The 27159-nt window shown below is 46.9% G+C and overlaps 1 protein-coding gene across 1 annotated transcript; it reads left to right on the plus strand.

The window, feature by feature from the left end:
* The first annotated feature begins 907 nt into the window (after positions 1-907).
* LOC147093197 (uncharacterized) lies at positions 908-7619 on the plus strand. The gene has a single exon (XM_085974262.1). It carries the CDS (start codon positions 997-999, stop codon positions 2200-2202), a length of 1206 nt encoding a protein of 401 aa, XP_085830388.1. The 5' UTR covers positions 908-996; the 3' UTR covers positions 2203-7619.
* Positions 7620-27159: the final 19540 nt, after the last annotated feature.

The following is a 27159-nucleotide window of genomic DNA, read 5'->3' on the forward strand; positions in this document are numbered from 1 at the left end:
TGGGAGAGGGGCCGCAGGCAGCACAGAGCTGGGGCTGGAATCTGGGAGAGGGGCCGCAGGCAGCGGGCCTGGCAAAGGGGCACAAGCTTCTTTCAAATGCAAAATTGTTTCCTACAGACAGCCTGGGTCACTCTGCAAGAAAAACTGTTTAACAATTCATCATAACTCCCCTGCTTTAGAAGAGGCGTAGAGTGCAAAAGCAAGGAAGTTATGATGAAACTGTGTAAAAGACTGGAGTCAGCTGTGGCTCAGTGGATAGCAGAGTCAGAAGGTTGTGGGTTCAAGTCCCGCTCCAGGGACTTGCGCATATAAAGCGAGGCTGACACTCCAGTGCGGTGCTGAGGGAGCGGCGCACTGTCGGAGGGGCAGTGCTGAGGGAGTGCTGCACTGTCGGAGGGGCGGTACTCAGGGAGCGCCGCACTGTCGGAGGGGCAGTGCTAAGGGAGCGCCGCACTGTCGGAGGGGCAGTGCTGAGGGAGCGACGCACTGTCGGAGGGGCAGTACTGAGGGAGCGCCACACTGTCGGAGGGGCAGTACTGAGGGAGCACTGTACTGTCGGAGGGGCTGTACTGAAGGAGTGCTGCACTGTCGGAGGGGCAGCACTGAGGGAGCGCCGCACTGTCAGAGGGCCGTCTTTCGGAAGACACGTTCAGGTGGACATAAAAGATTCTATTATTTCAAAGAAGGGCATGAAAGTTATCCCCGGTGTCCTGGCCATTATTTATCATGCAAATTGGCTGCAGTGTTTCCCACATTACAACAGCGACTGCACTTAAAAAAGTACTTCATTGACTGTAAAACTGTTGATCGTGAGAGGTGCTGTATAAATGCCAGTCTTTCTTTATTTTCTCTCCTGTATTTACATTAATTACTTATATAAACCTCTTTTACTGTCTCTTACAAGGGGAGGAATTACAGACGGGCAGCTTAACGCAAACTTCACACGAAGATCTGACGGAGTCACTTGATTCATCAGGACCTGAAAATCATCGACATATGGAAGCGGAAAGCAGTAATCAGAATGCGGGCAAACTGCACACGTGTCTTGTGTGTGGACGTGGATTCAACCGAAGGTGCAGCCTGGGGAGGCACAAGTGTAACCAAAGCGAGGAGAATCCTTGCAAATGTCGGGAATGCGGGATAGGATTCAGTTGCCTTTCCAAGCTGGAGACTCATCAACGCAGTCACTCTGTGAAATGGCCTTTCACCTGCTCTGTGTGCGGGAAGGGATTCACTGCACAATCCCCTCTGCTGAGACACCGGCGAGTTCACACCGGGGAGAGGCCGTTCACCTGCTCAGTGTGCGGGAAGGGATTCACTACACAATCCGATCTGCTGAGACACCGGCGAGTTCACACCGGGGAGAAGCCGTTTGCCTGCTCTCACTGTGAGAAGAGGTTTAACCAGTCTTACCAACTGTTGATACACGAGCGTGTTCACACTGGGGAGAGGCCGTTCACCTGTTCCGTGTGTGGGAAGGGATTCACTCTCTCCTCCACCCTGCTGATACACCAGCTGGTTCACACTGACGAGTGGCTGTTCTCCTGCTCCGAGTGCGGGAAAGGATTCAATTGTCGCTCCTCTCTGCGGCTGCACCAGCGAGTTCACACTGACGAGAGGCCGTTCTCCTGCTCCGAGTGCGGGAAAGGATACACTCGTCCCTCCTCTCTGCGGCTGCACCAGCGAGTTCACACTGACAAAAGGCCGTTCATCTGCTCAGAGTGCGGGAAAAGATTCAATCGTCCCTCCACTCTGTGGAAACACCAACTGGTTCACATTGACGAGAGGCCGTTCTCCTGCTCCGAGTGCGGGAAAGGATTCACTCGTCTCGCCTCTCTGCGGGAGCACCAGCTGGTTCACACTGACGAGAGGCCGTTCATCTGCTCCGAGTGCGGGAAAGGATACACTCGTCTCACCTCTCTGCGGGAACACCAGCGGGTTCACACTGACGAGAGGCCGTTTAAATGTTCCGACTGCGACAAGAGTTTCAAATGCTCCAAGGGCCTGAAGAAGCATCGACGCATCCACACTGGGGAGAGGCCATTCAGCTGCTCTCACTGCGGGAAGAGGTTTGGTCAGTCATCGCACCTGGTGAGACACCAGCGACTGCACACCGGGGAGAGGCCGTTCCCCTGCTCAGTGTGTGAAAAGGAATTCACCAGTTCATCTGACCTGGTGAGACACCAGCGAGTTCACACCTGAGCGTACTGGTCCCATTCTGCTGTTAATCACATGACGGACTGTTCTGTGTTAATAATGGCAATTACGGGGTTGGGGGGGTGGGGGGCGGTTTGAAGATGCTGATAATAACCCCAGTAACTAGGCTGGAGTTTAAGAGGGGTCAGCCTCAGCTCAGTGGGTGACACTCTCACCTCTAGAGTCAGAAGGTCATGGGTTTGAGTCCCACTCTGGAGACTTGAGACACTCCAGGGCAGTACTGAGGGAAAGCTGCTCTGTCAGCGGTGACATCTTTCGGATACGACGTTAAACCAAGGCCCCCTCTGCCATCTCGGGGGCGTAAAAGATCCCGTGGCCGTCATTTTGAAAAACGGGAGAAAGGACCTCGACTCGGAAGATCAGGAAGTAGAATAAGGAGCTAAGGAATAACAAGGGGCAGAAAACACTGGTAGGAGTATATAGGCCCCCTAACCATAGCTAAACCGTTGGACAGAATATTAATCAAGAAATAGCAGGAGCTTGCAACAAAAATAATGCAATAATCTTGGGGGACTTTAATCTTCATATAGAATGGACAAATCAAATTGGCAAAGGTAGTCTGGAGGATGAGTTCATGGGATGCATTTGGGACAGTTTCCTAAAACAATATGTCATGGAACCAACCAGGGAACAGGCTATTTTAGATCATGTGTTGTGTAATGAGACAGGGTTAATTAGCAATCTCATAGTAAAGGATCCTCTGGGGCAGAGTGATCATAATATGATAGAATTTTACGTTAATTTTGAGAGGCACTTGCCTCAGTCCAAAACTAGAGTCTTAAACTTAAATAAGGCCTATTGCACAGGTATGAGGGGCGAGTTGGCTAAGGTAGATTGGAAAAATAGATTAAAAGATATGGCGGTAGATAAGCAGTGGCTAGCATTTAAAGAAATATTTCATAATTCTCAACAAAAATACATTCCATTGAGAAACAAAAACTCCACAGGAAAAGTGATCCAACCGTGGCGAACTAAAGAAGTTAAGGATAGCATTAGATTGAAAGAAGAAGCTTATAATGTTGCAAAGAATAATAGTAAGCCTGAGGATTGGGAGAGTTTCAGAAACCAGTAAAGGTTGACCAAAAAATTGATAAAAAGGGAAAAAATAGAATGAGAGAAAACTAGTAAGAAATATAAAAGCAGATTGTAAGAGTTTCTACAAGTATGTAAAAAGGAAAAGAGTAGCAAAAGTAAACGTTGGTCCCTTTCCTACATTGCAACAGTGACTCCACTTCAAAAAAAAGCACTTAATTGGCTGTAAAGTGCTTTGAGAAGTCCGGTGGTCGTGAAAGGCACTATATAAATGCAGGGAAGCAGCTGGCCTCTGTATGATTGAGAGCTGACCATGTGGGGAATTGGTCACAAGAACCTATCTCCTCCTCATCATCATTGTCCTCCCTCTAGCCCCCCATTCACACCAGCCACTACCTTATCTCACTGTACTTTGAGTTGTATGTCACGATGCTGATGAAAAGGAATAAAGCTGCCCATGTAAGTCCTGTATGTAATAGTAAGACCAACAGGCTGGAGTGTGTAGTCAGGATCTGTCTTATCTCAGGGTTGAGAAGATATCAATAAACAGCTAAAACCTGTTTTTTTGTGTTGTCATCTCAATCCCTCACTATGTTACTGCTTTGTACCACAGTGCAGCCCCTGTACTTTCCAACATACGTACACATGTACAGAGCTGCGAGAACACTGAATGTGGTGTGTAATGAATGGCTGAACAGGCGGCTGAAGGTAAGATGGGCAGAGTAGTGTACGGTATGTGTCAAACCTGGGGACTGGGTGGTTGGACCGTGTGTCATCTACTGCCCCCGGATATTCCTCATTTGACTTGTGCTGGTCAGATTCATTTTTGTAATTGAGAAAACCTGCCAAACATTGTTTTTAACATTGCAGACCCTTCAGTACAAGGCAGGCGTGTGTATACTGGCTCTGCATATTCCGGAACATGAACCCATTTATCGTAGAGGTAAAACAGCTTATCTTCCGCTGTGAATTCAAATATTTTACTGGAATGATTAATCAGATATTTGAAGCTGTTGGTTCACAGGTAATAGATTCTGCTTGGACTGTGTTGTAATAGGTTTAGCCTATGTTTCTATAGGGACAGGGTACTGAGTTTGGATGATCAGCCATGATCTCATTGAATGGCGGAGCAGGCTCGAGGGGCCAAATGGCCTACTCCTCCTCCTATCTTCTATGTTTCTATGTTAGAGGCTGAGGCAGCAGAAATTATTATGGGGAATAAGAAAATAGCAGAAACATTAAAAAAATGTCTTCACAGTAGAAGACACAAAAAGCACAGCAACAATGGTGGGGAACCAAGGGTGTAATGAGGGTGAGGAACTTAACGTCATTAATATAAGTAGAGAAAAGGTACTCGGAAAACTAATGGGACTAAAAGCCGACAAATCCCCTGGACCTGGCGGCCTACATCCTAGGGTTGTAAAAGAGGTGGCTGAAGAGATAGTGGATGCATTGGTTTTGATCTTCCAAAATTCCCTAGATTGTAAGAACATAAGAACATAAGAAATAGGAGCAGGAGTAGGCCAATCGGCCCCTCGAGCCTGCCCCGCCATTCAATAAGATCATGGCTGACCTGATCCTAACCGCCAATCTACTATCATAGAACCATCTCCTGAATCGAACAGAATTAGACACACTAAATAGGAGCAGGATCAGGCTACACGGCCCCTGGGCCCGCTCCGCCACCCACAGGGCCATGACCGATCCGAACCTAGACTCATGTCCAAATTCCTGCCCGCTCCCCGTAACCCTTAATTCCCTTTACTTCTAGGAAACTGTCTATTTCTGTTTTAAATTTATGTAATGATGTAGCTTCTACAGCTTTTGGGGCAGCATATTCCATGTATCTCCCACCCTCTGAGTGAAGTAGTTCCTCCTCATCTCAGTTTTGAAAGAGCAGCCCCTTATTCTAAGACTATGCCCCCTAGTTCTAGTTTCACCCATCATCGGGAACATCCTCCCGCATCCACCCGATCCAACCCCTTCACAATCCTATATGTTTCAATAAGATCGCCTCTCATTCTTCTGAACTCCAATGAGTAGAGTCCCAATCTACTCAACCTCTCCTCATATGTCCATCCCCTCATCCCCGGGATTAACCGAGTGAACCTTCTCTGTACTGACTCGAGAGCAAGTATGTCCTTTCTTAAGTATGGACACCAAAACTGTACGCAGTATTCCAGGTGCGGTCTCACCAATACCTTGTACAACTGAAGCAATACCTCCCTATGTTTATATTCTATCCCCCTAGCAATGAAAGCCAACATTCCATTGGCCTTCTTAATCACTTGCTGCACCTGCATACTAACCTTTTGAGTTTCATGCACCAGGACCCCCAGATCCCTTTGTACTTCAGTACTTTCCAGTTTCTTGCCATTAAGATAATAACTTGCTCTACGATTTTTCCTGCCAAAGTGCATAACCTCACACTTTCCAGTATTGTATTCCATCTGCCAAATCTCTGCCCACTTACTGTCTATGTCCCCTTGCAGGTTTTTTATGTCCTCCTCACTCAGTACTTTCCCTGCCATCTTAGTATCATCTGCAAACTTTGATATGTTACACTCGGTCCCCTCCTCCAAATCGTTAATATAGATTGTAAAGAGTTGGGGACCCAGCACTGACCCCTGCGGAACACCACTAGTTACTGATTGCCAGTCTGAGAATGAACCATTTATCCCAACTCTCTGCCTTCTGTTAGATAGCCAATCCTCTATCCATGCCAGAATATTACCCCCAATCCCGTGATTTTTTATCTTAAGCAATAATCTTTTGTGTGGCACCTTGTCAAATGCCTTTTGGAAGTCTAAATACACTACGTCCACTGGTTCCCCTTTATCCACCCTATATGTTACTTCCTCAAAGAACTCCAGCAAATTTGTCAAACATGACTTCCCGTTCATAAAACCATGCTGACTTTGTCCTATTAAATTATGGTTATCCAAATGTCCTGTTACTGTCTCCTTAATAATGGACTCCAAAATTTTACCTACCACAGATGTTAGGCTAACCGGTCTATAGTTTCCAGCCTTCTGTCTACTGCCCTTTTTAAATAAGGGTGTTACATTAGCAGTTTTCCAGTCTGCCGGGACCTTTGCTGAGTCCAGGGAGTTTTGGAAAATTATTACCAATTCATCCACAATCCCTACCACCACTTCCCTCAAGACCCTAGGATGTAAGCCATCAGGTCCAGGTGATTTATCCACCTTGAGTCCCATTATTTTACAGAGTACCACTTCCTTAGTGATTTTGATCGTGTTTAGCTCCTCCCCCCCTATAGCGGTAGAATGGTTCCAGCGGATTGGAAGGTCGCAAATGTAACACCGCTATTCAAGAAAGGAGGGAGAGGAAAAACAGGGAACTACAGGCCAGTTAGCGTGACATCAGTGTAGGATAGGGTGCACCTGTAGGATTTAGTAAACATTATTAAGATTCGATAACCATTCTAATATAACTATAATATGTGAAATTGTATGTTAAGAGCCTAAAAGCCTGTATAAAATGGAGAATGGCTGAGAGCAAAGCAGGATGGGATTATGCCAACCTGACTAAAAAGCTCTGTTTAAAATTACTGAAGTAATGGAATGTTGTGTTAACTTTACGGAGACGAGGAATTCAGCAATATTATGCTTAAAGAGATAAAACTAGAGAGGTAGATAAGAGTTGGAGACGTCCTTCATTGGTCCAGCTATTGGATGGACCGACTGTTTTGTCAACATTCTGGGGAGTGTTCTGTGAAAAGTGAACATCTGAGATAAGGGTACTTTGTTATGCATGGAGAAAAAGTCAGAAGGATCAAACAAGGTCATAAGATGGGTAAAGAGGGGAACAAGACTTTTTACCAGATGTTAGAGGGTTAATTACTGCCATGTCGGCAAAACGAGAGGGAAATGGGTATAAAGATACAGGTTTTGAACATCGAAAGCACGCACTGTGTAACCAGAGATTGATAGGAGCTTCGGTCAACAGAACACAGCAAGATACATCAGGAGACTTGCGCCGCGGACACTCGGAAGGAATGCCGGGGTTTGAACGAACAGACTGTGACTATCTTCTTGTTAAGTACTACTTCTTTGTACCGGATGTTTAATGCTTAATAAACCTGTTTTACTGATACACACTATACCTGGACCCAGAGTGGTTTGTGTAGTCATGGACACATTATTATAAGAGCTTTTGAAAGCTACATCAGTCATCGGGAAAATGCTGCAATCCATTGTTAAGGAAGTTGTGTATGTACCTTTAAGAGAGAACTGACTTTTTATACTGTAGTACCGGCAGTGACCACACCTGTATATAAAGCCATAGCAGGCTTCTGTACTTTCAGTTTAAGCTTACCCTCTGTTCAGTAAATACCTGTTATTATTGTTCTCCTGCAGTCGTGTATTATTGATATGCGGACACTACACTGGCGACGAGCAGGTTCGAACTCACCTGCAGTACTGCATCACCTCACGGGGATCTTTCCCTGAAAAGAAGCTTCTTGGAGGTCGAAGTCAGAGCAACGGGCGTCGACCGCGGGCAACCGCCCAGGGATCCATCGGAGTTCGGAGAATTACAGGGGAGGCTGTGGAGAGCTGGGCTTGGCTCCCCAGTCAAGGTGATCCAGCAAACCGTGCTGGTAGCAGGTAGTGTGCTGACCCTTCCGGACTGCGGCGGGCTCGAGCTCGATCGAGCGGCTCTGCAAAGGGGCCGTGCAGCGTCGTCGGGAGGAAAAGAGAGAGAGGGTGGCGCGCACAAGAACCGGGCAGCGTAGAGAAAATAAAACGAGGGGAAGGAAAAGTGAGACGCGCCGAAGCCGCGGGTCGCCGCCATTACCCTGTAGAATGCTAGGAGTAGCGTGGCAGCAAGGGGAAGAAGGAAAAGCGCGGGAGGCACCATTTTATTCCATTGGGGAAGAAGAAAAAGCGCGGGAGGTGCCATTTTAAACCACCCAAGATGCCAAAGCGTGGCAGTATCACTGCTTTCGACAACGAGGTAGAAGACTGGACCACGTATGTGGAAAGAATTGAAGTGTACTGCAAGGCAAATGAGGTGGCCGATGGAAAGAAGGCGTCGGTATTATTAAATTTGATGGGCGCGAGAACGTACGGCCTATTACGGAATTTAATTACCCCAGCTAAACCAATGGAGAAAGGTTTTGAAGAGATTGTTAATATCTTACAGGAACACCTAAACCCTACACCACTTCTGATAGCAGAAAGATTCAAGTTCCATAAAAGAAACCAGCACAAAGATGAGAGCAATGCTGACTATCTTATGGAACTACGCAAGTTATCGAAGCACTGCCAGTTCGGAGCAGGACTGGCAGACACCTTAAGGGATAAGTTTGTCTGCGGGCTCCAGAGTGAAGGAACCCAGAAATGACTACTTTCGGAAAAGGACCTGACGCTAGAACAGGCTTTCAACGTGGCAGTATCCTACGAAGCAGCAGCACGGGGAGCTGCGGAAATACAACAGAAACAACAAGAATACAGCGCTAACGAAATGGTGTATGGAGCAGAAAAGTGCTATCGCTGCGGCAGAACAACCCATGATCAGAAGGACTGCTGGTTTAAGGACAAAGTATGCAGGCAATGTGGGAAAATGGGACACATAGCAAGAGTCTGCAGGTCGGGAAAGAAAACCAACACTAAAAGAACTACTAAGGAAAAGTACAAGAAAGTAAAAAAAATGACAGACAGTAGTTCAGAAGGTCAGGAGAGTGATAATGACTCCGGGAGCAGGAGACTAAGTTGTCTAAAGTTACACAACGTGATCGCAAAGGAGGATCACCGAACCATTTGGGTCACCCTCATGATAGCAGGGTCCCAAGTAAAGATGGAATTGGACACAGGATCAACCCTAACTGTCATGAATCAACGAGACTATGAGCGGCTATTCTCACACATACCCTTGAAGGACACGTCCATTGTATTGAAGACATACACGGGGCAAAAAGTCTACCCCAGAGGAAAAATAAGGGTGCCAGTTAAATACAACGGCAAGGAAACACAGAAACTATATATATATACTACAAGATGGAGGACCACCATTATTGGGACGTGAATGGATCCGAAAAATACAATTGGATTGGCATTCCATTCAGGCGCTAACCGTGACTGACAAAAAGGATGATGACGTCACACCTGGACGACTGTCAAAAATTCTAACTGACGCGAAAGAGGTGTTCCAACAAGGACTTGGGACTCTAAAAGGAGTAACGGCAATGATAAAAATCGAAGATAACGCAAACCCAAAATTTTTTAAGGCCAGACCGGTACCGTACGCGATCCGCCCAACCGTTGAAGCAGAGCTGGAGAGTCTGGAGCGTTCGGGTGTGCTGTCCAAGGTGGACTGGAGCGAGTGGGCCACACCCATCATTCCTGTAATGAAGAAATCATTAAGCAGCGCGCCTGGGGAGCCGAAGAAGGTTCGCATCTGTGGGGACTTCAAGGTAACTGTGAACCCAGTCCTGCACACAGTACAATATCCACTTCCACGGAAAGAAGATATTTTCACCTCACTATCTGGAGGGAAATGCTTTACGAAGATTGATCTGGCCCAAGCGTATCTACAAATGGAGGTGGAAGAAGCATCTAGGAAATACCTCACGATAAACACTCACAAAGGTCTTTACCAGTACAACCGACTGGTATTTGGGCTAGCATCAGCCCCGGCTATTTGGCAGAGGGCGATGGAACAAGTCCTGCAAGGGATCCCGGGGACCCAGTGTTATTTGGACGACATCCTGGTTACGGGCGAAAATGACAGTGAACACCTTGCCAACCTGGAGCAGGTGCTCACTAGATTGCAGGAATATGGGCTACGAGCCAACCGTCCCAAATGCGAGTTCTTCAGGAGACAAATCTCGTATTGTGGCCACATGATTGATGAGGAAGGGTTGCATAAGTCGCCGGACAAGATTGAGGCTGTAGTCAAGGCTCCAGCACCAGAAAATGTGTCGCAACTGAGGTCGTTCCTTGGGTTGGTGAACTACTACCATAAGTTCTTGCCGAATTTATCTACAATTCTGCACCCATTGAACGCCCTCCTTCAAACTGGTGTAACATGGAAATGGAGTGATGAGTGTAAGCGTGCCTTTCAGGAATGTAAATGCCAAATCACTTCAAAAGAAGTATTGGCCCACTACAGCCCAACACGACCGATTCGTTTGGCATGTGATGCGTCACCTTACGGCATTGGAGCGGTGCTGTCACACAAATTCCGTGATGGTTCAGAGAGGCCAATAGCCTTTGCATCGCGCTCGCTAACCTCAGCCGAGCGTAACTACGCCCAGATTGGCAGGGAGGCCCTCAGCCTGGTGTGGGGGGTGAAGAAGTTCAATCACTATCTGCACGGGCAGAAATTCACCCTACTGACTGATCATCAACCCCTGGTCTCAATTTTTAACCCAAAGAAGGGCGTTCCGGTGATGACGGCGCAACGGCTGCAAAGATGGTCACTTTTTCTAGGGGCACATCAGTATGACATAGAGTACAGAGGTACGAAACAACATGGAAACGCTGATGGGCTGTCGCGCCTACCATTGCCTACGGCGGAAGAAGCACCTGCAGTGGACCCGGTGGAGATATTCCATGCGACCATAGTCGAATGTTTGCCTGTTACAAATGCAAGTATTGAGAAGGAAACCCGAAACGACCCGACACACTCTCGGGTCTATGATTTGATGGAGAAGGGATGGCCAGCATATGGCGACTCACTGTTGCCAGCATTCTCACCAAGGAGGGAACAGCTGTCAGTGTGCCGGGGAACCTTGATGTGTGGATCCCGAGTGGTAATTCCACCCAAGTTGAGAGATTGAGTACTCTATGAGCTTCACGAGGGTCACCTGGGAGGGGTAAAAATGAAGAGCCTAGCCAGGGCATTTGTGTGGTGGCCGGGAATCGATAAAAAAATTGAGGATATGACCAAGAGATGCACAGGATGCCAGAAGGTCCAAAACGCTCCACCACAGGCCCCGCTACATCCATGGGAGTGGCCCTCATCTCCATGGCAACAGGTACACATTGATTTCATTGGTCCATTTATGGACTCAATGTTTCTAATCGCTGTGGACGCCCATTCGAAATGGCCAGAGGTCATTAAAATGTCCACCACCACGGAGAAAACTATTGCAGTCCTAAGGACCATCTTCGCCAGGAATGGGTTGCCAGAACAGATCTGTTCCGACAATGGCCCACAGTTTGTGTCTGAGGATTTCCGGAGGTTCCTGAAGAATAATGGGGTGAAACATTACACATCTGCCCCATATCATCCAGCCACAAATGGATTGGCTGAGAGGTTTGTTCAGACCTTTAAAAAGGCCATAAAAAGCAATGTATAATGACGACATACCACTGCAACACAAGGTGGATAACTTCCTGTTTGCTTACCGGAATGCGACACATGCAGTAACCAACCAAACTCCAGCCGTACTGTTTTTCAACCGGAGACTAAGATGTCACTTGGATTTGCTCAAACCAAACATAAGACGAGATGTTGAGGATAAGCAGTTCCAGCACATAAATGAGAAGCCAACCAGGAGCTTCAAGATAGGGCAACCAGTCTTGGCCCGTGACTACCGAACAGAAAAATGGCAGCCAGGAACGATATGCACACAGCAGGGACCACTATTGTACACAGTGGACGTTGGAGAGAGCATCGTGAGACGCCATGCTGACCAGATTCTAGAGTCACAGGAACAAGCCAAACCCATACCACGAGCATGTGCACCTGGTAATGAACCCGAAGTACAGTTTGCGTCTACCTCAGAAGCAGTGGTATTGGAAGCTGACGAACCAACCAATGACAATGAGCCAGAATCGACTCCGCCGCAAGAACAGGATACTTGAGAAAGGTGCTATCCAGTCAGGATCAGGAAGCCTCCTCAAAGACTGAACTTATAAATGATTATTTCAGTTGATGTATATAGTACAGAGAAAATTGTAATTGTAATTAGTTATTATTTAGTTGTTAAATGAATGTTATGTACTGTTTATCTAAAAGGGGAGGAATTGTTGTGTATGTACCTTTAAGAGAAGAACTGATTTTATACTGCAGTACCGGCAGTGACCACACCTGTATATAAAGCCATAGCAGGCTTCTGTACTTCAGTCTTAAGTTACCCTCTGTTCAGTAAATACCTGTTATTATTGTTCTCCTGCAGTCCATGTATTATTGATACTTGGACACTACAGTGGGACTAGCTGAAGTGCTCTTGCAGAGAGCCGGCACAGGCTCGATGGGCCAAATGGCCTCCTTCTGTGCTGTAATTCTATGATTCAATGAGTTCTTTGACGAAGTAACAGGGAGGGTTGATGAGGATAATGCGGTTGCTATCTTGGATATGGATTTTCAAAAGGTGTTTGACAAAGTACCACATAATAGACTTGTTCGTAAAATTAAAGCCCATGGGATTAAAGGGACAGTGGCAGCGTAGATACAAAATTGTCTGAGGGACAGAAAACAGAGAGTGGTGGTGAACGGTTGTTTTTCAGACTGGAGGGAAGTTTACAGTGGTGTCCTCCCGGGGTTTGGTATTAGGACCAATGTTTCCCTTAATTTTTATTTTTGGGTGCACGGTCCCTTTAACGGGCTGTGCAGCCCATTCAAAATTTCACGTGCGAAATCGTTCAGCCGGTGAATGGCCTGTGCAGGGCCTCCAGGCATAGTGGGAGTGTTGGTTTGGACCACTGCTCTTTTTGAGATATATTCATGACCTGGACTTGGGTATACAGGGCATCATTACAAAGTCTGCAAATGAGATGAAACTCAGAAATGTAGTAAACAATGAGGAGGATAGTAACAGACCTCAGTGGGACACGGACAGGCTGGTAAAATGGGCAGACACATGGCAGATGAAATTTAATGCAGAGAATTCTGAAGTGAACATTTTGGTAGGAAGGATGAGGAATGGCAATATAAACAAAATGGTACTATTTTAGAGGGGTGCAGGGATTTGGGGGTGTATGCACACAAATCTTTGAAAGTGGCCAAACAAGCTGAGAAGGCTGTTAAAAGACATACGGATTCCTTGGCTTTATTAATAGAGGCATAGAGTACAAAAGCAAGGAAGTTATGTTAAACCTTTATAAGACACTGGTTAGGCCTCAGCTGGAGTATTGTGTCCAATTCTGGGCATCACACTTTAGGGAGGATGTGAAGGCTTTGAAGAGGATGCAGAAAACATTTACTAGAATGGTACCAGGGATGAGGGACTTCAGTTATCTGGAGAGACTTGAGAAGCTGGAGTTGTTCTCCTTAGAGCAGAGAAGGTTAAGAGGAGATTAACAAGCATAATGTATCCAAATTTGCTGACAATACAAAGCTAGGTGGGATCGTAAGTTGTGAAGAGGACAGGAGATATAGACAGGTTAAGTGATTGGGCAAGAAGTTGGCAGGCAGAGTATTTTTTTTGTTTATGGGATGTGGGCATCGCTGGCATGGCCAGCATTTATTACCCATCCCTAATTGCCCTTGAGAAGGTGGTGGTGAGGCTTGCTGGGCCATTTCAGAGAGTGGTTAAGAGTCAACCACATTGCTGTGGGTCTGGAGTCACATGAAGGTCAGACCGGGTAAGGACGGCAGATTTCCTTCCCTAAAGGGCATTAGTGAACCAGATGGGTTTTTACAACAATCCGGTAGTTTCATGGTCACCATTACTGGAATATCTTTTTATTCCAGATTTATTTAATTAGCTGAATTTAAATTCCCCAGCTGCCATGGTGGGATGTGAACTCATGTCTCTGGATCATTAGTCCAATAATGTACCACTATGCTATCGTACCGTATAATGCAAGGAAGTGTGAAATTATCCACTTTGGTAGGAAGAATGGAAAAGTGGAATATTTTTTATAAGGTTAAAGGCTAGTAACTGTTGGGATTCGGAGAGATTTCGGTATGTTATGTTAGCCTTTCTGGCAAGGAGGTTGTAGTATAAGAGTAAGGAAGTCTTGCTGCAATTATATAGGGCTTTGATGAAACCACACCTGAAGTACTGTGTACAGTTTTGATCTCCTTAGCTGAGGAAAGATATAATTTCCTTAGAGGGAGTGCCGCGAAGGTTCACCAGACTGATTCCTGGGATGGGGGATTGTCCTATGAGGAGAGATTGAGTAGACTATGCCTATATTCCCTAGAGTTTAGAAGGATGAGAAGTGATCTCATTGAAACATACAAAATTCTTACAGGGCTTGACAGGGTAGATCTAGGGAGGATGTTTCCCCTGGCTGGAGAGTCTAGAACCAGGGGTCATAGTCTCAGAATAAGGGGTCGGCCATTTAGGACTGAGATGAGGAGAAATTTCTTCACTCAGAGGATGGTGAATCTTTGGAATTCTCTACCCCAGGGGGCTGTGGAGGCTCAGTCATTAAGTATATTCAAGACAGAGAACGATAGATTTTTGAATATTAATGGAACCAAGGGATATGGGGATAGTGCAGGAAAGTGGAGATGAGGTCGAAGATCAGCCATGAATGGCGGAGCAGGCTCGAAGGGTCAAATGGCCTAGTCCTGCTCCTAATTCTTATGTACTTATGATCGTGGGGAGTGTGGGTGGGATATTGGGGCATGCGGGTGGAATCATGGAGAGTATGGGTGGGGAATGAGGAGTGGGATTGCGAGGAATGGGATTGTGGGAAGTGGGGTGTGCTTTGTGGGTGGGGTATGTGGGTGGGATCATGGGGAGTGGGGGTGGGAAGATGGGGAGGGAGGATGGGGGGATGGGGAGTGTGGGTGGGGAGTGGGAGTGTGGGTGGGAAGTGGAGATGGGGCGTGTGGTTGGGGAGTGGGGGTGGGGAGTGTGGTTGGGGAGTAGGGTTGGTGAGTGTGGGTGGGGAGGGGATGGGGAGTGTGGGTGGGGAGTGGGAGTGTGGGTGGGAAGTGGAGATGGGGCGTGTGGTTGGGGAGTGGGGGTGGGGAGTGTGGTTGGGGAGTAGGGTTGGTGAGTGTGGGTGGGGAGGGGATGGGGAGTGTGGGTGGGGAGGGGGTGGGTATGGGGAGTGTAGGTGGGGAGTGGGAATGGGGATGGGGAGTGTGGGTGGGGAGTAGGGGGTGGGGAGGGGGAGTGGGGGGTGGGGAGTAGGGGTGGGGAGGGGGAGTGGGGAGGGGGGTTGAGTTATTTTGCTCACTGAATCAGCACCAATCGTTTGGATTCCTTTCAGTATCAGAATCTGAAGAATAAAAAAGATGCTGTGATGCGGCGAGTGATCAATATTGCGAATACGGTGGACTTGGTGAGTATGGAGACTATGTTCACACTGATGGCAGGTTAACCTTCCTCTTCCACGCCTCTGTTAATGACTCCTCCTGCTAACAGCCGGGTCAAAATGAAATTGCCATTAAATGCGGTATTGTGGTCACTCTCAGTGCTTGAAACCTTTGGCCTCAGACATGCCGACTCACTGGCTCTCAGCACCCCCGAAAATCGCTGAGGCCTTCACCCTAAGTCTGAAATATCTCGGTGGTCTGAGCCCTCTATATGTGAGTGATCTTCTACAGCTGTATTGCCCACACTCTGAAACTGGATAACTCTCTCATTGCAGAAAACCTCAGGTATTGCCATGCTGTGCTTTGCCACTCTCACCCAAAACCACTCTGTACCTCTCGCACCCTTCAAAAGCAGCTAAACACCATTTTCTTTGTTTGCTGTGCCTCCTTTTCTTATTTGCCTCCCTCTCCCGGTGTCCACTCTCTCAATCTCCCTGTCCTGCTGTCTGCTCTCTCTTTCCTAAGAGTATTTCCTAAATAGTGAAAGATTGGGGAATGCAGATGCTCAAAGGGACCTGGGTGTCCTTGTACATGAGTCACTGAAACATGGCCACAGTAAATAATAATTCTAATAGGTCTAAGAGCGTTAAAAAAACAAGCCTGAAGGCTTTGTGTCTTAATGCGAGGAGCATTCGTAATAAGCTGGATGAATTAGCTGCGCAAATAGAGGTAAACGAATATGATTTGATTGGGATTACGGAAACATGGCTCCAGGGTGGCCAAGGCTGGGAGCTCAACATCCAGGGGTATTCAATATTCAGGAAAGATAGGCATAAAGGAAAGGGAGGTGTGGTAGCATTGCAGGTTAAAGAAGGGATTAACACAATTGTAAGGAAGGATATTAGCTCTGATGATGTGGAATCTGTATGGGTAGAACTGAGAAATACCAAGGGGCAGAAAACAGTGGGAGTGGTATATAGATCTCCAAACAGTAATGCGGAGGTTGGGGATGGCATTAAAAGGGAAATTGGAGAAGTGTGCAATAAGGGCACAGCAGTCATTATGGGTGACTTTAGATTGGGCTAACCAAATTAGTAACAATACTGTGGAGGAGGAATTCCAGGAGTGTTTACGGGATGGTTTCCTGGACCAATATGTCGAGGAACCAACCAGAGATCAGGCCATCTTAGACTGGGTATTATGTAATGAGAAAGGATTAATTAGCAATTTTGTTGTACAAGGCCCCTTGGGTTGGAGCGATCATAATATGATCGAATTCTTCATTAAGATGGAGAATGAAGTAGTTGACTCAGAGACTAGGGTCCTGAATTTAAATAAAGGAAACTACGATGGTCTGAGGCATGAGTTGGGTAGGATTGGTTGGGGAATGTCACTCAAAGGGTTGATGGTGGATAGGCAATGGCAAACATTCAAAGACCGCATGGATGAACTACAGAATTTGTTCATCCCAGTTTGACATAAAAATAAAACAAAAAGGTGACTCAACCGTGGCTAACAAGGAAAATTAGGGATAGCATAAGATCCAAGGAGAGGACATATAAATTGGCCAGAAAAAGCAGTAAACCTGAGGATTGGGAGCAGTTTAGAATTCAACAAAGGAGGACAAAGGGATCAATTAAGAAGGGGAAAATAGAATATGAGAGTAAGCTTGCAGGGAACATAAAAACTGACTGTAAAAGCTTTCATAGATATGTGAAGAGAAAAAGATTGGTGAAGTCAAGCGTAGGTCCCTTGCAGTCAGAATCAGGGGAATTTATAATGGGGAACAAAGAAATGGCAGACCAATTAAATACATATTTTTGTTCTGTCTTCACAAAGGAGGACACAAATAACCTCCCAGAGATGTCGGGGAACATAGGGTCTGATGAAAGGGAGGGACTGAAAGAAATCAGTATTTGTAGGGAAATGGTGTTAGGGAAATTGACGGGATTGAAGGCCAATAAATCCCCAGGGCCTGATAATCTACATCCTAGGGTACTTAAGGAAGTGGCCCTAGAAATAGTAGATGCATTGCTGATCATCTTCCAACCTTCGATGGAATCTGGAACAGTACCCATGGATTGGAGGGTAGCTAATGTTACCCCACTATTCAAAAAAGTTGGTAGAGAGAAAATGGGGAATTACAGACCGTTAAGCCTGACATCGGTAGTGGAGAAAATGCTAGAGTCCATTATAAAAGATGTAATAGCAGAGCACTTGGAAAACAGTGACAGGATCGGACAAAGTCAACATGGATTTACAAAAGGTAAATCATGCTTGACTAATCTACTGGAATTTTTTGAGGATGTAACTGGTAAAATAGATAAGGGAGAATCAGTGGATGTGGTGTATTTGGACTTTCAGAAGTCTTTCGATAAGGTCCCGCATAAGAGATTAGCGTATAAAGTTAAGGCACATGGGTTTGGGGGCAAGGTATTGACTTGGATAGAGAACTGGTTGGCAGACAGAAAGCAAAGAGTTGGAATAAATGGGTCTTTTTCCGAGTGGCAGGCAGTGACTAGTGGGGTACCGCAGGGATCGGTCCTTGGACCCCAGCTATTCACAATATACATTAATGATCTAGACAAGGGAACTAGATGTAATATCTCCAAATTTGCAGACGACACAAAGCTGGGTGGGCGTGTGTGCTGTGAGGAGGATGCCGAGAAACTCCAGGATGATTTGGACAGGTTGGGTGATTGGGCAGAAGCATGGCAGATGCAATATAACGTGGATAAATGTGAGGTTATCCACTTTGGAGGCAAAAACAGGAAGGCGGATTATTATCTGAACGGCAATAGATTGGGAGAAGGGAAATGCAACGAGACCTGGGTGTCCTTGTGCACCAGTCGCTGAAGGTAAGCATGCAGGTGCAGCAGGCGGTTAAGAAGGCAAATGGTATGTTGGCCTTCGTAGCGAGAGGGTTTGAGTACAGGAACAAGGATGTCTTGCTGCAGTTGTACAGGGCCTTGGTGAGACCACATCTTGAGTATTGTGTGCAGTTTTGGTCGCCTTATCTGAGGAAGGATGTTCTTGCCATGGAAGGAGTTCAGCGAAGATTCACCAGGCTGATACCTGGGATGGCAGGAATGACGTATGAGGAGAGATTGGGTCGATTGGGCTTATGCTCGCTGCAGTTTAGAAGAACGAGAGGGGATCTCATTGAAACTTATAAAATTCTGACAGGACTGGACAGATTAGATGCGGGAAGGATGTTCCCGATGGCTGGGGAGTCCAGAACCAGGGGTCACAGTCTAAGGGTAAGGGGTAAGCCATTTAGGACAGAAATGAGGAGGAATTTCTTCACCCAGAGCGTGGTGAACCTGTGGAATTCTCTACCGCAGAAGGCAGTAGAGGCCAATTCATTAAATATATTCAAGAAGGAGTTGGATATATTTCTTAAGGCTAAAGGGATCAAGGTGTATGGGGAGAAAGCAGGGACCGGGTACTGAATTTGGATGATCAGCCATGATCGCATTGAATGGCGGAGCCGGCTCGAGGGGCCGAATGGCCTACTCCTGCTCCTATCTTCTATGTATCTATGACAAATTTGACACCGATCCAAATAAGGATAAATTAGGGCAGGTGTCCAAAAGATTGGTCAAAGAGGTATGTTTTAAGGAGCGTCTTAAAAAAGGAGAGCGAGGTAGAGAGGCGGAGAGGTTTAGGGAGGGAATTCCAGAGTTTAGGGCCTAGGCAAGAGAAGGCACGGCCATCAAAAGTTGAGCGATTATAATCAGCGATGCTCAAGAGGGCAGAATTAGAGGAGCGCAGATATCTCGGGGGTGGTGGGGGTGAATCTGAAGGAGATTACAGAGATAGGGTAGGGGACGAGGCCATGGAGGGATTTGAAAACAAGGATGAGAATTTTGATATCGAGGCGCTGCTTAACCGGGAACTATTGTAGGTCAGCGAGCACCGGGGTGATGGGCGAATGCGACTTGGTGCAGGTTAGGACACGGGCAGCCGAGATTGGGATGACCTCAAGTTTACGTAGGGTGGAATGTGGGAGGCCAGCCAGGAGTGCTTTGGAATAGTCAAGTCTAGAGGGAACAAATACATGGATGAGGGTTTCAGCAGCGGATGAGCTGAGGCAAGGGCCTGTATCTCTTGTCCAAAACCTTAAATCTGTGTCCTCTAGTCCTTGTACCATGAACTAGTGGGAACAGCCGTTCCCCGTCTAGCCTATCCAAACCCGTCATCATCTTGTACACCTCTATCAAATCACCCCTCAACCTCCTTTGCTCTAATGAAAACAAATACAGCGTCTCCAACCTGTCCTTGTAACTAACCAGTGAGAGAAACTGAGGAACAGAAAGCAGATAGAGAGAAATACAAAGACAGAGATCAAAAAACGAAGAACGAGAGATAAAGGAGCAGAAAGAGAATTAAGGAGAGGTGGAGAGAGGTACCGAGAAAGATTGAGAACTAAAGATAAAAATACAGAGCGATTAAAATCGGGGATGCGCAAGAGGCCAGCACTGGAGGAGCGCAGAGATCTCAAAGGGCTGTAGGGATGGAGGAGGTTACAGCGATAGGGAGGGGCAAGGCTATGGAAGAACTTGAAAACGAGGGTGAGAATATTAAAATTGAAGTGTTGCCAGGCCGAGAGTCAATGTAGGTCAGCAAGGGACTTTGTGTGAGTTAGGAGTAACAAAGGCATGGATGAGGGTTTCAGCACCTCGCTCTGTAATTTCACATCAAATACTCACTGGGTCGGTCCAGCATTGTGAGGTACAGGTTAATGCTCTCTCAATGCTACCCATAAAACATCAGCTGGGCAAGTACAGCACAGGTTAGATGCAGATTAATCCTCTGAGCATCTATACTGTCTAGCCCCCTCAGAATCTTATATGTCTCAATAAGATCACCTCTCATTCTTCTGAGTATCGGCCCAACCTGCTCAACCTTTCCTCATAAGACAACTCTTTCAGCTCAGGAATCAACCTAGTGCACCTTCTCTGAACAGCCATCCATGCAAGTACATCGCTCCTTAAATAAGGTGACCAAAACTGTACGCAGTACTCCAGGTGTGGTCTCGCCAACGCCCTGTACAGTTGTAGCAAGACTTCCCTACTTTTATACTCCATGCCCCTAGCAATAAAGGCCAACATTCCATTTGCCTTCCTAATTACTTGCTGTACCTGCATGCTAACTTTGTGTTTCATGTACGAGGACACCCAGATCCTTCTGTACCACAGCATTCTATCGTCTCTCTCCATTTAAATAATATTTTGCTTTTCTATTCTTCTTCCCAATAAGATGCTTTAGACTGGGAATCAGTTTAGTGCCTCCTCCTCCTCTGTACCCTTTCCAAAGCCTCAATATCACCCACCATGTGAGGAGACCAAAACTGGACACAGTATTCCAAGTGTGGCCTGACTAAGATCTTGTACAAGGACAAAACAGTATGCCTAGTCTTGTACTCAATTTTCCTATAGATACAACCCCAAACCCTATTTGCTCTAGCTATCGCTAAACTTTGCTCATGATCTTTAAGGATGTATGCACTAGAATGTCCAAGTCTCTTTCTATCTCCGCCATCTTTTAATGCCTTTCCCTGAAGGGTGTATGAATGTTGAGCATTTGCCCTGCCCACATGCATAACATTGCGCGTATCTAAGTTATATATCATTTTCCAGTCTTGAGCCCAATCACCCAGCACATTAAGATCTGCCTGAAGCAGACGAGCATCATCTACAGTTCTAACACTCGCACAGATCTTGGTATCATCTGCAAATTTGCAGATTGTGCCCAAAACACCTACATCCAGATCATTAATAAAAGTAGTAAAGAGGAACGGTCCCAACACTGATCCCTGCGGGACAGCACTGGTGACCGGTCCCCAAACAGATCCAAATCCATCTAGAACTACTTTTTGCCTACGTCCTGTCAGCCAATTCTGAATCCAGCTCAATATATTACCACTTTGATCTTATAGAGAAGCCTCTTATGCGGTACCTTATCAAAAGCTTTTTGGTAATCTAAGTAGACAATGTCCACTGGACTTCCCTCATCACCAACTTTGTAACTTCTTCAAAAAATACAATTAGATCTGTAAGACATGACCGGCTTTTTATGAAGCCATGTTGGGTGTCTCTAATATGGCCCTCTCTATCCAAGTATTCATATATTGCATCCCCAATGATTCCTTCAAGCATCTTCCCTATTACTGATGTTAAACTAATGGGCCTATAGTTACCCGGGTCTGTCTAGTCACCTTTTTTTAAAGATGGAGACTACATTAGCCTCCTTCCAGTCTATAGGAGCCATTCCAGAGTGCAGTGAGCTATTAGAAATACAGGCTAGGGCTGGCACAGCACATGCCCCATCTCCCTGAGGACTCTCGAGTGGATATCATCCAGCCCGGCTGCTCCATCTATTTCCAAGTTCTTAATTCTTTCTAAAACAATCTGTTCATCTATGTTAATACTGGTTTTGTTAGTAAAATTGTTAAATTCTAATAGTTGAGCATCATCTTCAAGGGTGAAGACCGATGCAAAGTACTCATTTAATATTTCCGCCATGCCCAATGAGTCCTTTGTAACCTGTCATTGAACACTCTTCAATGGCCCAATACAGACTTTGATAGTTCTCCCACTCTTCACAAGTGAAAAAGCTTTTCCCATTGCTTCCACAGTTGTCTACAATCCTTTTTTCCATGAGCCAGTCAGCCACCTTGGCTTTTTCTGACCACATTTTCTTCTTTTTGACTTTGGGTTCATATTTGTTTTCCACATTTTTTAGCTTGTTCTTAAAAACTTTCCATTTATATTCTATTATATTATATTAAGGGATAGATCAATAGAGATGCAGTGGCAGATATTTAAGGGGATATTTCAGAATACACAGAATATATACATTCCAACAAAAAAGAAAAATTCCAAGGGGAGGACCCACCATCCGTGGTTAAGTAAAAAAGTTAAAGATAGTATCAAACTTAAAGAAAAAGCATATAATTGCACAAAGATGCGTGGCAGGTCAGAAGATTGGACAGAATATAAAAAACAGCAGAGAATGACTGAATGAAATGATTAATAAGGAGAGAAAAATTAGAGTATGAGAGAAAGGTAGCTAGATATATAAAAACAGATAGTAAGAGTTTCTATAAATATTTCAAAAAGAAAAGAGTCAACAGAGTGAGCACTGGTCCTATAAAAACTGAGTCTGAGGAATTAATAATGGCAAATAAGGAGATGGCAGCTGAATTGAACAGGTATTTTGCATCGGTCTTCACTATAGAGGATACAAGTAAAATCCCAGTAACCTCCCTCACACTGTCACTCAGTAACCCTCTCCCCAGCACCCTGTGTTACTGACTGTATCTCTACTGATGTTAATCCAGCTCCCTCACACTGTCACTCAGTAACCCTCTCCCCAGCGACCTGTGTTACTGACTGTATCTCTACTGATGTTAATCCAGCTCCCTCACACTGCCACTCAGTAACCCTCTCCCCCAGCGCCCTGTGTTACTGACTGTATCTCTACTGATGTTAATCCAGCTCCCTCACACTGCCACTCAGTAACCCTCTCCCCCAGCGCCCTGTGTTACTGACTGTATCTCTACTGATGTTAATCCAGCTCCCTCACACTGCCACTCAGTAACCCTCTCCCCCAGCGCCCTGTGTTACTGACTGTATCTCTACTGATGTTAATCCAGCTCCCTCACACTGCCACTCAGTAACCCTCTCCCCCAGCGCCCTGTGTTACTGACTGTATCTCTACTGATGTTAATCCAGCTCCCTCACACTGTCACTCAGTAACCCTCTCCCCAGCACCCTGTGTTACTGACTGTATCTCTACTGATGTTAATCCAGCTCCCTCACACTGTCACTGAGTAACCCTCTCCCCAGCACCCTGTGTTACTGACTGTATCTCTACTGATGTTAATCCAGCTCCCTCACACTGTCACTCAGTAACCCTCTCCCCAGCACCCTGTGTTACTGACTGTATCTCTACTGATGTTAATCCAGCTCCCTCACACTGCCACTCAGTAACCCTCTCCCCAGCACCCTGTGTTACTGACTGTATCTCTACTGATGTTAATCCAGCTCCCTCACACTGTCACTCAGTAACCCTCTCCCCAGCACCCTGTGTTACTGACTGTATCTCTACTGATGTTAATCCAGCTCCCTCACACTGCCACTCAGTAACCCTCTCCCCAGCACCCTGTGTTACTGACTGTATCTCTACTGATGTTAATCCAGCTCCCTCACACTGCCACTCAGTAACCCTCTCCCCAGCGCCCTGTGTTACTGACTGTATCTCTACTGATGTTAATCCAGCTCCCTCACACTGTCACTCAGTAACCCTCTCCCCAGCACCCTGTGTTACTGACTGTATCTCTACTGATGTTAATCCAGCTCCCTCACACTGCCACTCAGTAACCCTCTCCCCCAGCGCCCTGTGTTACTGACTGTATCTCTACTGATGTTAATCCAGCTCCCTCACACTGTCACTCAGTAACCCTCTCCCCCAGCGCCCTGTGTTACTGACTGTATCTCTACTGATGTTAATCCAGCTCCCCCACACTGTCACTCAGTAACCCTCTCCCCAGCACCCTGTGTTACTGACTGTATCTCTACTGATGTTAATCCAGCTCCCTCACACTGTCACTCAGTAACCCCTCTCCCCCAGCGCCCTGTGTTACTGACTGTATCTCTACTGATGTTAATCCAGCTCCCTCACACTGTCACTCAGTAACCCCTCTCCCCCAGCGCCCTGTGTTACTGACTGTATCTCTACTGATGTTAATCCAGCTCCCTCACACTGCCACTCAGTAACCCTCTTCCCCAGCGCCCTGTGTTACTGACTGTATCTCTACTGATGTTAATCCAGCTCCCTCACACAGTCACTCAGTTACCCCTCTCCCCCAGCGCCCTGTGTTACTGACTGTATCTCTACTGATGTTAATCCAGCTCCCTCACACTGCCACTCAGTAACCCTCTCCCCAGCACCCTGTTTTACTGACTGTATCTCTACTGATGTTAATCCAGCTCCCTCACACTGCCACTCAGTAACCCTCTCCCCCAGCGCCCTGTGTTACTGACTGTATCTCTACTGATGTTAATCCAGCTCCCTCACACAGTCACTCAGTAACCCCTCTCCCCCCGCGCCCTGCATTACTGTATGTATCTCTACTGATGTTAATCCAGCTCCCTCACACTGTCACTCAGTAACCCTCTCCCCAGCACCCTGTGTTACTGACTGTATCTCTACTGATGTTAATCCAGCTCCCTCACACTGCCACTCAGTAACCCTCTTCCCCAGCGCCCTGTGTTACTGACTGTATCTCTACTGATGTTAATCCAGCTCCCTCACACTGCCACTCAGTAACCCTCTCCCCCAGCGCCCTGTGTTACTGACTGTATCTCTACTGATGTTAATCCAGCTCCCTCACACTGCCACTCAGTAACCCTCTTCCCCAGCGCCCTGTGTTACTGACTGTATCTCTACTGATAATCCAGCTCCCTCACACTGTCACTCAGTAACCCTCTCCCCAGCACCCTGTGTTACTGACTGTATCTCTACTGATGTTAATCCAGCTCCCTCACACTGCCACTCAGTAACCCTCTCCCCCAGCGCCCTGCATTACTGACTGTATCTCTACTGATGTTAATCCAGCTCCCTCACACTGCCACTCAGTAACCCTCTTCCCCAGCGCCCTGTGTTACTGACTGTATCTCTACTGATGTTAATCCAGCTCCCTCACACAGTCACTCAGTAACCCCTCTCCCCCAGCGCCCTGCATTACTGTATGTATCTCTACTGATGTTAATCCAGCTCCCTCACACAGTCACTCAGCAACCCTCTTCCCCAGCGCCCTGTGTTACTGACTGTATCTCTACTGATGTTAATCCAGCTCCCGCACACTGTCACTCAGTAACCCTCTTCCCCAGCGCCCTGTGTTACTGACTGTATCTCTACTGATGTTAATCCAGCTCCCTCACACAGTCACTCAGTAACCCCTCTCCCCCAGCGCCCTGCATTACTGTATGTATCTCTACTGATGTTAATCCAGCTCCCTCACACTGTCACTCAGTAACCCTCTTCCCCAGCGCCCTGTGTTACTGACTGTATCTCTACTGATGTAAATCCAGCTCCCTCACACTGTCACTCAGTAACCCTCTCCCCCAGCGCCCTGTGTTACTGACTGTATCTCTACTGATGTTAATCCAGCTCCCTCACACTGCCACTCAGTAACCCCTCTCCCCCAGTGCCCTGTGTTACTGACTGTATCTCTACTGATGTTAATCCAGCTCCCTCACACTGCCACTCAGTAACCCTCTCCCCCAGCGCCCTGTGTTACTGACTGTATCTCTACTGATGTTAATCCAGCTCCCTCACACTGTCACTCAGTAACCCTCTCCCCCAGCGCCCTGTGTTACTGACTGTATCTCTACTGATGTTAATCCAGCTCCCTCACACTGTCACTCAGTAACCCTCTCCCCAGCACCCTGTGTTACTGACTGTATCTCTACTGATGTTAATCCAGCTCCCTCACACTGCCACTCAGTAACCCTCTCCCCCAGCGCCCTGTGTTACTGACTGTATCTCTACTGATGTTAATCCAGCTCCCTCACACTGTCACTCAGTAACCCTCTCCCCCAGCGCCCTGTGTTACTGACTGTATCTCTACTGATGTTAATCCAGCTCCCTCACACAGTCACTCAGTAACCCCTCTCCCCCAGCGCCCTGCATTACTGTATGTATCTCTACTGATGTTAATCCAGCTCTCTCACACAGTCACTCAGTAACCCCTCTCCCCCAGCACCCTGCATTACTGTATGTATCTCTACTGATGTTAATCCAGCTCCCTCACACTGTCACTCAGTAACCCTCTCCCCAGCGCCCTGTGTTACTGACTGTATCCCTATTGATGTTAATCTAGCTCCCTCACACTGTCACTCAGTAACCCTCTCCCCAGCGCCCTGTGTTACTGACTGTATCTCTACTGATGTTAATCCAGCTCCCTCACACAGTCACTCAGTAACCCTCTCCCCCAGCGCCCTGTGTTACTGACTGTATCTCTACTGATGTTAATCCAGCTCCCTCACACTGTCACTCAGTAACCCTCTTCCCCAGCGCCCTGTGTTACTGACTGTATCTCTAGTGATGTTAATCCAGCTCCCTCACACAGTCACTCAGTAACCCCTCTCCCCCAGCGCCCTGTGTTACTGACTGTATCTCTACTGATGTTAATCCAGCTCCCTCACACTGTCACTCAGTAACCCTCTTCCCCAGCGCCCTGTGTTACTGACTGTATCTCTACTGATGTTAATCCAGCTCCCTCACACTGCCACTCAGTAACCCTCTTCCCCAGCGCCCTGTGTTACTGACTGTATCTCTACTGATGTTAATCCAGCTCCCTCACACTGCCACTCAGTAACCCTCTTCCCCAGTGCCCTGTGTTACTGACTGTATCTCTACTGATGTTAATCCAGCTCCCTCACACTGTCACTCAGTAACCCTCTCCCCCGGCGCCCTGTGTTACTGACTGTATCTCTACTGATGTTAATCCAGCTCCCTCACACTGCCACTCAGTAACCCTCTTCCCCAGCGCCCTGTGTTACTGACTGTATCTCTACTGATGTTAATCCAGCTCCCTCACACTGCCACTCAGTAACCCTCTTCCCCAGCGCCCTGTGTTACTGACTGTATCTCTACTGATGTTAATCCAGCTCCCTCACACTGCCACTCAGTAACCCTCTTCCCCAGCAC

This window comes from Somniosus microcephalus, unplaced genomic scaffold (genome assembly GCF_052327205.1).
Source record: "Somniosus microcephalus isolate GS21.2 unplaced genomic scaffold, FLI_Smic_1.0 unresolved_chr1, whole genome shotgun sequence".
Classification (NCBI taxonomy): Eukaryota; Metazoa; Chordata; class Chondrichthyes; order Squaliformes; family Somniosidae; genus Somniosus; species Somniosus microcephalus.

Coding starts and splice junctions, on each gene's coding strand:
- LOC147093197 (XM_085974262.1), top strand. CDS start 997: ATGGAAGCGGAAAGCAGTAATCAGAATGCGGGCAAACTGCACACGTGT.